This window comes from Babylonia areolata, chromosome 14 (genome assembly GCF_041734735.1).
Source record: "Babylonia areolata isolate BAREFJ2019XMU chromosome 14, ASM4173473v1, whole genome shotgun sequence".
Lineage (NCBI taxonomy): Eukaryota > Metazoa > Mollusca > Gastropoda > Neogastropoda > Buccinidae > Babylonia > Babylonia areolata.
Window position 1 is genome coordinate 9,676,896 of NC_134889.1, and position 12,500 is coordinate 9,689,395.

Consider the following 12,500-nt stretch of genomic DNA (forward strand, 5'->3'; position numbering starts at 1 on the left):
CGCGGCATTAAGACATTCATAAAAGAGTAGTTTCCCCTCATCCGTTTCACACACGTGTGTTTTATTTTAGTCTGTGAACCACCGAATCAAGATAGAAACGACCTGACCATAAGAGCTAAACGGTCGTTAAACACACACTACTTGTGGCACTTGGTGAAACGTTAGTGGAACTCGGCGCAGTTAGTTCTGTCACTAGTGTCAGTAGAAGTAGCAGTAGGGACTGGCATTTTGCCTTTAGGCCTCGCGGCCTATAAACGTCCCCACTTTGTATGAACATCTTTTTGGTTTGCATTGCTTGCTTAATTTTAGATATACCAAAGCAATTATTTGTCAAATTTATATCAGCCAGCAAAGATGATGGAAACGGAAAATACTGATGGATCTCCAGAAGAACAAGAAACTTCAAGCCGTCTAAAAACGTAATTTATATCATATTTTGTTTGTTTTGTTTTATTTATTTTCCTAACCATCAGCATAGACATGATCTAACGATGAAGCCATTTGATGAACTGTGTTCTTTGGCATAAATGCAGCATCCACATATTTTAATTTTTATGGGGCACTATTGCGATGAGTTATGTACTTAAAAAAATATGCATGTATAGGAGTTAAACCAGGACTCTCTCTCTCACTCTCTCTCAAACTCACTCTGTCTCTCTCTCTCTCTCTTTCTCTGTCTCTGTCTGTCTGTCTGTCTCTCTCTCTCTCTCTCTCTCTCTGTCTCTCTCTCTCTGTCTCTGACTTCATACTCTGTGTGTATGTATTAGTTTGTACAATTTCACTTCTCCTAAGCATTGCACAATTTGCAGTTAAATGAACACAAAAAGATAAACACTCTGTATGCAGTACACACACACACACACACACACACACACACACACACACACACACACTCACATGCATGCACACATTGCTTATGCTGTGTCAGTTTGTAAGATTTCACTTTTCTAATTCTTTGTAAGATTTCACTTCTCCTATGCACTGTAGTTAAACAAGAACTAAACCATCACAGTTCTCTCCCTCTCACACACACACACACACACACACACACACACACACACACACACTGTATTATATTATATTCTGTTAGTTTGTAAGATTTTACTTCTATCATGCACTGTAGTTAGACGAGCACAAACCACTTGATGTGCATTACAGTGTTTACACACACACACACAGTGACATAATGTATATAATGATGGAGTCTCCCATCAGACTGACGGATGAGTAGGCAGGCAGGCTTATCTGTCAGTGTGTGTCCTCATATACATGTATATACTGTGTAAGATTATATACTTCTGGCCATACGGGACTGACTTAATTGAAAATTTATTGTTGTACACACACACACACACACACACACACACACACACACACACACACACACACACACACACACACACACACACACATCAGTTACAGATGACCATCAGTGTCGATGTACTCACATTTGCATATATATACAATTGAATATCAGAGCCCATAAAATATTACACTTTGCCTGGTATATAAAGCATACTGAATTACTGTACATGTATGTTTTCTGTACATGTATGTAAAAGCAGAAGTTTGCTTTAAAAAATAATAGATAATGCCCAATTTTCTCATTTTAGCACATGCTTGTGTGTACATGTACACAAGAGCTCAGCTCCACGCACAGCCAGTAAGTGTGCTTGTGTTTGTGTATCATTTGTGGGCATGTGTGGAGACTTGAGTATGAATACATGTGCATGTTTGAACCATGATGTCTTTGCCCATAATTATGTGTTCATAGCAATTAATCAAACAATAAACACACACACACACACACACACACACACACACACACACACACACACACACACACACACACATATATATATATATACATACATATTATATCGATATATGATTTAGCTATTGTTGTTCCCATTGATGTGACAGGTGTCAAGTGTGTAAATCAGTGGCAGCAAAATACACCTGCCCCAGGTGTTCACTGCGTACCTGTTCACTGCCATGCATTGTCCGACACAAAGAAAACACAGGGTGCAGTGGCCAGAGAAATAAAGCAGCTTTTGTTGCCAAGGGAGACTACAATGAGTCCAACTTGCGCAGTGGTAAGTAGGTGTATGTTGCAGACACCAGAGCTAAGAGTAAGAGGTTAGACAGCTTTGGACTTTTTTTAATCTAAGGAGCTCAGGTTCGTTTCCAGTTATGACTTCTGGTGGGTTAAGGATGGAGATTTTTTTCTGATCTCAATCACATATATATGCAGACTTGCTAGGGCCCTTATCTACTTCATGGATATATGAACATACAAAAGATCAAACATTTTCTGATATGCTGTGTAAATAATGTCAGTATTCGTTAGGTTGTGGAAACAAAAACATTTCTTCATCCTTGAGTGCAGCTTTAAACATGGCTTATATAAATTTTATGTAAAAGCCCACTTGTGTCAGATTTAGATGAATGTTGGAGTTGCAACAGCTTTTGAAGTTGAATGCAGAAAATCTGTAGAAGTATATGTATGTCTGTTTTCTTTCTTTTCTTTTCATTTTTCTTTTTTCTTTTCGGTCATTCTCCTGACAAACATTTCTTGATTCTAATAAGTATGTGTGTCTGTGCTTAAAACAAGTGCTTGTTCTTTTTTTCTTTTTTTTCTTTGTGTGTGTGTGTGTGTGTGTGTTGTTCTTTTTTGTTTGTTAGTTCTTGGTTTGTTTTATCTTTTTCAGCATGTATTTGCTTGTGGTTCTTAAGCTCTGACACTTTCTACAAGGAATTTTAGCTGTTCAAATACAAAACTTGACCCCCCAAATAATGGAATTACTGAATGCTGAACAGTTGATCTTTCTTCTTCTTCTTCTTCTTCTTCAGATATCGGCTTCCTGGAAGAGATGAAAAGAAAAGTGGAGTTAACCAGAATAGAAGGCAAGAAATGTCCCCTCAACAAGGATTTCTCTCGAAGAGTGAGTTACACATATATCCTCTTTTTCTTTTTCTTAATTTGTATTATATGTGTGTGTGTGTGTGTCACAGCCTGTAAGGGGTTGCCCGTGTACCCCCACCCCATACGGATTGTGACAGTGGTGGAATGCGGGGTAACTGATAGGTTAGTTAGGAAGGTAAGGTGGGGAGGGTGTCCTTGTTCTGTTTGTCCTATCACTTTGTTCACAGTGGGCGAGGTTAAGATTCTGTTTGGACGAATTGAACCAGATGGCTGTACTTCATCCTTCATAATTGAGGACTGCAGTGTGTGGGGTTGGGCGTTTGTTTGGTTTCATTCGTGCCTCTGAGAACATTCCTTTAGTCTTCGTCAATTGAAAGTCACAGACCCAAGCTTTGGTCGTGTTGTGGATGTTTGTCGAGGTAAACTCTTAAACAGTAATCAGTCACTATGCCGACCAGAAGACAGGCTGCTAACGCTGCCATACCAGGCACCATGACACCAGTAGCCAAACGAGATGATGTGAGCCTTTCTCCCGGTACCTTTGAAAAGACTGGGTTGACTGGCTGGGTTAAGGACCAGCTAGGTGGACAGCCCCATGGCTCGCTCACTTCAGCAGGTAAAGGTGGGGCCCAGCTGGATGCAGTTTCCGTCCGAGACCCTTATGCTAGATTCTGGACTTTAGGATCTGACCTGGGTTTGTCTGGCTAAGCTTTGGCTGGGTTCATCGTAGATGCAGTGGAGAAAGAGGAGGCTAGACGTATGAAAGAGGAAGAGAAAGAGGAGGCTAGACGTATCAGAGAGGAGGAGAAGGAAGAAGCCAGACGTATAAGGGAGGAGGATAGATTATTCAGGGAGAGGCAGTTGGAGGAGGAAAGGCAAAGATTTGAGAGGAAGCTGGAACTCAAACAAGAAGAAATAGAGGCCAGGTCCATGCAGCAGCTTCCCCTTACACCCTTCGTTGGCAAGGATGACCTGGATTCTTTTCTGACCCATTTTGAGAGAGTGGCTGTCTTGAATAAGTGGAAATGAGAGTCCTGGGCCGCCTGCCTGGTTACCTTACTTCAGGGCCAAGCAAGAGACACCTGTCTACGACTGTCGGAGTCCAAAATTGGGAGTTATGGCTCACTGAAGGCTGCACTGTTGTGTTTTTTCCTCTTGGACGCCGATACTTATAGAAAGAAGTTCTGATCTATGCAGAAGTTGGCTGAAGAAAACTTCGAACAGTTTCTAAACCACCTGAAAACATGCCTTTCTTGCTGGTGTACGGCGAGCAGAAGAGATGAGAACCAGGTGGAAGACATAAAGGATTTATTCCTACAAGAACAGTTTTCTATTTTAACTCCAGAACTGATCCGTAAAAATCCGTAAGGAGGAACCACAGGGGGTTGAAGACGTGGCCAGAGTTGCAACTAAGGTCGCTCATGCAAGGAAGGCAGGGCGCTCAGCTGAAGCCGAGTTCAGGGCCTTCAGGTGAATGGAGAGAGAACAGGACACCATTTCCAGACCAGTTCTTACCCAAGAGACATCCTCCATGCAAAGTGGTACAGGACAACCAGTTGCTCGAGGAAACAACAACCCCAAGCCACCAACTTGTTTCAAGTGCAGCACTGTCGGACATTTTGCTCGGTAGTGTATTCCGCCGAAACGAGTCTCCATGGTAGCCAAACACATGCCTTCAAGCAGAGCACGGGTGTTCAGTGCTGGCACTTTAGTTGGCCCTGCGAAAGTTCGTGAACCCAGGAAGTAGGGCATGGATATAAATAAATGCGGCTGACAAACAGGCCGCGCCAGCGGCACTCGCTGTACGCTTGTTCGGCGGTAAATCTGCTTTGTTTCTTTTGCGCATCATCTCCTCAGATGGATCGGAAATAACGACTAAAGAAGTGGTTTTCTAAAAAGAACACAAAATAAGCTTTCCATTGACTCCAAACACAATATGTTTTCTTACATAGCGGTTGTTGCGGCAACGGCTGAAACATAAATGAAGAAAGAGAAGAGAAGGATTATCAGAAACATGATCGCAAAAATCGTTAAGTTTAAATCCCTCTCTAAGAAAACAGGCGCTTATCACAATAACATCGTAAAATCGCACAGAACATTTAGCATGCCTGCATGCAGATTAGCTTACCTTTTGAGTTGTGCGATTTTTCTTGGCAGCACAACGAGTGTTCAAATGAACACACTGTAGCATGGTGAGTGCGAGCAGCAGGGGGATGGAGAGCGGGGTGAGTGTCTGTCAGCTTATGGCACTGCCGTGCCCTTCATTCCACGAGAAAGACGAAGATTTTTAAAGTAAAAAAAAAAAAAAAAAAATTGAAACGATGATGTTGATAAAATAATGAAATTGTGTAAATCAAATCAAACTGCGCTCCAATAATACAAACAGGAATAGCAATAATTCAACTTTCTGTAATCGCTGCAGGAAATGTGTGGATGCTGTGAAAAGGTGGGAAAAGTGGGGCGGGGGCCGCGGGGCTGAGTGAAACAAAGAAGGCAGTGTCCCAGTTTGGCGCGCGGGGCCAGAAATACCGCGGCGAATGCGCCGGCCAGTGCAGAGTGCGGTGGGAAAGTCTGGCATTAAAAAATTTTGACCCAAGACGCTAGACGCTGCTCGGCCAACTAAAGAGCCGGATTTTGTGCTCGGCTGAGCAGCCGTGAGAGAATATCTTCCGCCACCCCCTACACTGTGCGTCCCATGTGCCTCCAAAACTTCCTCACTCCCGCTCCCGCTCCTCACTTCCAACTACCCTGCCCCACTTTCCCATTGTCCCTCTCGCCCTGACCAACCTCAGTCATCAAACCTGCGGGAGCTGGCAGTCTTCAGCCGATGGGAGGAGTTCTAGTCCTGAACGCTGGCAGCATTGTTGAACTGAACTGGCGCTGCAGTTGACTATAGGACCATAGTGGAATTGTGCTTTGGTTAAATGGGGAGGGATGGGAGGCAGGGGGGGGAGGGGGTGTATTTAAGTGCTCTTATTTGTTACGAATATTTGTTTTGAATGACCACAGTAAAACAACGAGCTGAACTCTTCTGTGTTTGTGTGTTTGTGTTGTCAGAACGTTAGCTAGTCTGGGAAGGTGGGGGTTGTGACAGTGTGTGTGTGTGTGTGATTTGTGTATATGGTATTACATTTTGTCTTTCAACCTTTTCCCCCTCATTTACCATTTATATTATGTTACTTTCAGCCGTTCTTTTATCATATTTTGTTGCTGTGTATCCATTTGTTTCAGCTGCAAAACTGCAAAAAAAAAGAAGCGAAAAGAATGAATGAATAAGAAAAGAATTAAAAGACGCGATGATCAATATTCTGTTTTTATATTCTGACAGATAACCATTCTGCTTTCCAATGCATCTAGCAGAGATGTCTTCATCCGTCTGATGCCAAGAGGAATGTCAAGGCATCAACAAAATACAACGATTTACCATTTGGAGTAAGTGATTAAATGACAATACAAAGAAACACTGACAGTATAGAATTAATAACATGAATGAAGTAATATACATATAAATATGAGCTAAACACAAACATGATGGTTGAATGGATGATAGAAACGCCCAGCCAGGAACCGAGGGTCCTGTGTTCAGTTCTCACAAGGACCAGGTTTTTGGCTCCTTTCCTTACCACTACAACTTGGATGATGGTCTGGGTGGTAGTCTTCCAGATGAGACAATAAATGTGGGTTCTCTGTGCAGTGTGGACATGATATGTAAAAGAAATAGAGAAAAGAAGAAAAATGTTGATCATGGTATGCATGTGATATGTAAAGAACCTACAGAAGAAGACAGTTGACCCTGACAAAATTCTACATGAAAAAACACTTTGACTGTTTGTATCTTGATTTCTGATAGCCTTGAGACGGCTCTAAGCACCATAATTTGATTAGATTCGATCTTGATTTCTCCCAAATAGTTCTCAGTTCAGTAACAGGCAATTTTCCTTCTGCAAATACGGTTTTTATGTCTCATATGATTTCGGTTTTCTGTGGGAAAAAGTAGAACGAGGAAATAAAAAGGAAAATCACCTATGAAAGAAAAAAAGAAAAAAGATGATGCTGTTGACAGTTTAAGACTTTTAAAAAAAAATTTTATCTGCATAAACAAATTGAAGATGTTTCTTATGTCATATTATCAGGAGGAGAGAGGCATTGGATGTGAATAGAGTAGTGAAGGTTTGTCTTGGTAAACTAAGTGACCAGTATTTCTTTACAGGAGTGGAACAATTCACTGGCGTGTCGAATGGAAATTCCCGGAGGAGAATCTCTCGTTTATTGATGACAGGTTAGGTATTGTGCTTATTGTATTATTTGTTTGTACATTTGTGTGTGAGTGTGTGTGTTACATTTAGAATAGCAGTTCCATGCCTTCATCAGTGACAGATTAAAAGTTTTGTACATTATATTTTTTTGTGTGTGTGTGTGTGTCTGTGCACATGTGCAGAGTGTGAAATGTTACAAATGGAGTTTGTTTATGAGATTGCCTGGGTTCTTGTGTGTCATGTTGAGTGAATGCAAGCTCGCAGGTTTGAGTTGAGTTGTGTAACCGTGTCAGTGTGTTTGATCGTCACTGTGTGCAGCAGGCATATGCACGTGTCTGGGTGTGTCTTTGACTTTGTAATTGTTATGTGAGAGTGACTTTGTGCCAGAATTGTTTATTGCAAAAACACAATTTTCCTGTTTGATAAATCTTTTTTAATCCCAGTAATGTTACATAACTTACAGCTGCTTGGTTTTTGTTTGGTAGATGTTCCAGTATTCAGATGATTGATAGACAATTGCTTTTTTGGTTTTTCTCTAGTAGGTTTCTTGGTGTTTAGATAATTAAAACAAGATGGTGGTTGTGTGTGTGTTGTTGTTGGTTTTTTGTTTGTTTGTTTTTTTTGTTGTTGTTTCTTTTGCTTTTTGTTTGTTTGTTGTTTTTTGTTTAGTAGGTTTATCTATTTGTTTATTGTGACAATTCACTATGGAGCATATCCTTGCATCTTCGTGATGTGCATATGATTAATACAAGATGGCTTGTTTTGATTCTTTAAGTAGATTACCCTATATTAAATAATACTAATTGGCCAATTATTCGTTTGGTAGCCTTCCCAATGTTCTTTTCATTAATACAACTTTGATAACAAGCTGGATTTTTTGGTTCTTCTTTTTCGTCTTTTGTTTTGTTGGGTAGATTTCTTGGTGTTCAAAATAATTATCAAAAGCTGGTTTTTATTGTTGTTTTATAGGTTTCCCAATGTTCAGATAATACAGAAGATGATAATACAGAAGATCAGAAGATGGCTGCATTTTAATATTTTTTCTATCCTTTTTTTATTTATTTTTTAAAATTTTTGATTGCAGGTTGCCAGATGTGACGATAATCCAGGCCTGTGTAGACAGCCATGTGAAGGAACACCAAAAGAACTTGGCTTCAGGTGGTGGTCCTATGGAGGAGCAGAGCAGCCTGGAGCCATTCACCGAGGAAACAGGGAGACGCTATTCTGTCCTGTTCAAGGTGTATGGACACCAAAAGTAGGTCACACTCTGTGTGTGTGTGTGTGTGTGTGTTTGACCTTTCTGGGGTTTTTTTTTTTTGTTTGTTTTTTTTTTCAAATTTGATGCAGTAATGATACTGTTAGTGATAATGATCATGAAGATGATGATTATATATTGATATACATTTGACATGAAATATGTGTGCGTGTGTATGCATGTGTTGTGGAGGAAATTTTTTTTATGCTATTCATAACTTTTTTGTTGTTGTAAATGTGTTGTTTTTTTACCAGTACGTTCCTGACATTTATTTGAATTCATGGTGTATGTCTGAGCAAACGCTGTAAATTTCTGCTAAGAGGGATTCATAAAGTGACAGTGCATGATGGTCTATGACTGTGGCAGGTTCTGCATGCTGGACAAGACGAAAAGTCTTCAGGAGAACCTGGCAGGGAAATGGGTGGTGGAGTTCCCCACTCTGTTTGTGGTGAAGGAAGAGAGCGTGCACAAGTACCACACACTTTCCACAGGTTGGTGGCTTGCTTTTTGGGGTTTTTTTTTTTTTTTTTAGCTGTCTTTGCATCAGTATGGACTTGTTTATTTTGGTATTATTAACTCTTCTAAAACGGACCGTTTTTTCACATTGTAACAAAGCTTGACAGCTGCAGTCAGTTTCCACACACAGTAGAACAGTGACAAACATTCGCCCCTTGACCCAGTTTGAAATGAAGCCTGTTGTGGTGTTTTCACATGAGCCCAAGCTTAAGACAGAGTTTCAAGTTTAAATATTTAGTCAGATTAGTGCCTAGAGAGTGTTTTCTCACATAAACTGAGCAGTGAAATAGTTAAGATTATGACAAAAAGTGAAGTGAAAGACATAAACTTGTGCCATGTGTTATAATGTGTTATGATTTAAGTAGTGCTGTAAAATGTTCTGCATTCAGTAAAAGATTCTTTCATTCACCAGCAATTTTCCTTAAAGCTGGTGTGGGAGAAAACTTCTTTTTAAAAATATATCAAAATGATAAGCACACACAGTGCACATTGACAAACACAATACATACACTTGTGTACACACACACTATGCATGTACTCCCCAAAGTGCCTACCGTGTAGGTCTGTTTGTTTGCTCAATGATTTATTTGTAAATCAGGTGGATATGTGTGTGTATGTCTGTATTCAGATTTCTGCCAGGTACTTTTGCACACATACACCTGTGGACAGGTGCACCTATACATGCATGCACTTACACACACACATACCCGCACACAATATTTACACAGTAATGATTTAATATTCAAGCCATATTATGAAGCTGGAATTTTAGCATCAGTGTGAACCTTGTGTATGTCTGTATTTAGATTTCTGCCAGGTACTTTTGCACACATACACCTGTGGACAGGTGCACCTATACATGCATGCACTTACACACACACATACCCGCACACAATATTTACGCAGTAATGATTTAATATTCAAGCCTTATTATGAAGCTGGAATTTTAGCATCAGTGTGAACCTTGTGTATGTCTGTATTTAGATTTCTGCCAGGTACTTTTGCACACATACACCTGTGGACAGGTGCACCTATACATGCATGCACTTACACACACACATACCCGCACACAATATTTACGCAGTAATGATTTAATATTCAAGCCTTATTATGAAGCTGAAGTTTTATCATTAGTGTGAACCTTGTCAATTCAAGAAATTGTTACAGATTCAGGATTAGGATTTTGTAGTTTGATTTAACAGACAGGAGAATGATCAAATCAGGCAGTTGCATGCGTATGTGTGCATGACCAAGTGTTTCTCTGGGCGTGTTTGCCTCTCTCTGTGCTCAAGTCTGTTCGCACGTTGACACATATTCCTTTCATGTAGGAGGTTTGAAAATTTCTCTCTTTTTTACTTCCATAGATGATGAACAAGAACTGATGAAGAGACGAACGGCTTCTTCCCAGAATTTTACCAGGAGAGAGGGACGACCAAGGGGGCGTGGTCGTATGCGTGGCCATTGGCAAGGTCGAGGTCGTGGTCGTGGCCGTGGTCGTGGCCGTGGCTTTTACAATGGTGGCGACCGTTAGGGTCAATGAAGTTCACAGTTCTGCGTCAGTCTGTTAGCATTGCATGAAAGTGAAGTTTGTGTGTGTGGGTTCATTGCATGAATGTGTGTGTGCAAATTAGGTATGTCTGTTTGGGTTGGTGTTTTGCGAGTTACTGGTGCATCATATTTGATCTGTACATGTGTTCATAAGTGTGGTGTGCTTGTGTTTGTGAGTGTGGGTAAGAGTGGACGTTTGTTGTAAGTCAAAGAGGTTTTAGAGGCAGTATGTTTAAGTGGGTGTGTTTGAAAGCGGTCATCTTTTAAAGTCCTTGCCACTAGTGACACAGCTAACGTGCTGATGGAATCATGCTGCATTTTACAGAAAGTTTGAAAAGTTAAAAACTTGACTCTTTTAACATCCTATCACTTTTTTGGTTCTGTTTTTAACATGAACCATCTTTATGCTTCATCTTTTTTAAAAACATGAACAGAAATGAGGTGTATGGTTGGTTGTTATAAGGAGAAAAAAGCTTGTTGAAGCTTTTTTTTATTTTTTTTTTTAATGGTATTATTCAACAAATTATTGTGATTTATAAATGTCTGAAGCGATGTTGTAGACACTTTCTGAGGAGGTGGATAGGGGGAAAGAAAAAAAAAGAAAATGAAAAGGCTATGTGTCAAGAAATGCACAAACTCCCTCATGTGAAAAGAAAGTGGATAACTGGTTTGATGAAATTTGAAGGGGAAAAAACATCATTCCAGTCACTTGACCTGTGGTGATGATTCCGTATTTTTACCAAGAAGTTGATCTTAGTGACAAGAAAAACAATAATTAAAAACTTGTTTTTTTTAATTTGGGAGGACCTGTGCAAGATGCGAAGAATATTACAAGATATGAAGGAACGTAATCAACCACAAGATATGAAGGAAATAAAAGTAAAACAATCCAAATTACAGAGTTTGTGTTTTTGTTGGGCTTTTTCACCTGTAGTGATTGAATGCTGTGTATATTTTGACTTCTGACTAGAATTGTGAGATGTTTTGATCTTGTGCTGTGATGCTGTGACCATCGTGGATGGGTACAAAAATGTGTTGGTGCTTGTTGTGTGTGTGGTGTGTGTGTGTGTGTGTGTGTGGTCGTCTTCAGTTTTACGTCTTTCCACTTGAAGTGATATTAGATGGAAAAAAAACACGTGGGGTTAGGGGTTGTGAATTGTGTGTGTGTGTGTGTGTGTGTGGGTGTTTGTTAGTGTTTTAATAGAAAAGAACAGATATTTAGAATAGAATGTCATGAGAACATTAACTCTTTCCATACGAACGGCGAAAGAGACGACGTTAACAGCGTTTCACCCCAATTACCATCATCAAAATATTGCAAGCGGAAGGCTCTTATACTGAAGACGTGAATGTTGACAAAGAATACCATAATTCTGACGACGGAAGCTAAAGGTTGGGTCATTCAGACACCCACTGGACATCCGAGGAGTCTGTATAGAGGAGAAGAGAGGACTGGCCGTACTGAGTGGGTTAAGGTTTATACAACACGGGACAATACATACAAGTGTGAAACTAAGCAGTGAAGGGGAGGAAGTCATTGTGGTGGTCCAGTTTTATGTATGGTGTATGACCGGCCATAGCAGCAGCTCTGAAACAACTCCAGCACCACTGTTTCAGGAATATGACCCATCCTTTCCCAGGCTGATAGGCACCACTCTCTTTGTCTCTGCCTCTCTGCTCTTTCCATGCCAGACACTTCCACAGATACTGGATTTGTGTGAAGGCTTCTTTGTACTGTAGCTCATAGCTGATCAAGACAGTGTTTGAAAGTCCAACCAGCATTTTCTCCAGATGTAACAAGCAAACATCAACATTAATGTTATCGTTATTATAGTCATAAACATACTTTTTTTTTCACATTTCACAAGTTTCATTACACTGAAATACACTTTTTTATTTGATGAAAGTCAAAACAATTGAAAAGAAAGTAACAGAATTGTGTGTATGGACAAAACATACACTGTATACACTGTACACAGACTACTGATGAATGGTCAAA

At 40.2% G+C, this 12,500-nt stretch overlaps 1 protein-coding gene across 1 annotated transcript; it reads left to right on the forward strand.

Moving 5' to 3' along the window:
- Positions 1-40: 40 nt before the first annotated feature.
- On the forward strand, positions 41-11,385 carry LOC143289475 (box C/D snoRNA protein 1-like). The gene is made up of 8 exons (XM_076598452.1): positions 41-419; positions 1,924-2,096; positions 2,854-2,945; positions 6,255-6,358; positions 7,137-7,205; positions 8,267-8,437; positions 8,804-8,928; positions 10,318-11,385. Exons 1-8 carry the CDS (start codon positions 355-357, stop codon positions 10,482-10,484), a joined length of 966 nt encoding a protein of 321 aa, XP_076454567.1. The 5' UTR covers positions 41-354; the 3' UTR covers positions 10,485-11,385.
- The last annotated feature ends 1,115 nt before the right edge of the window (positions 11,386-12,500 follow it).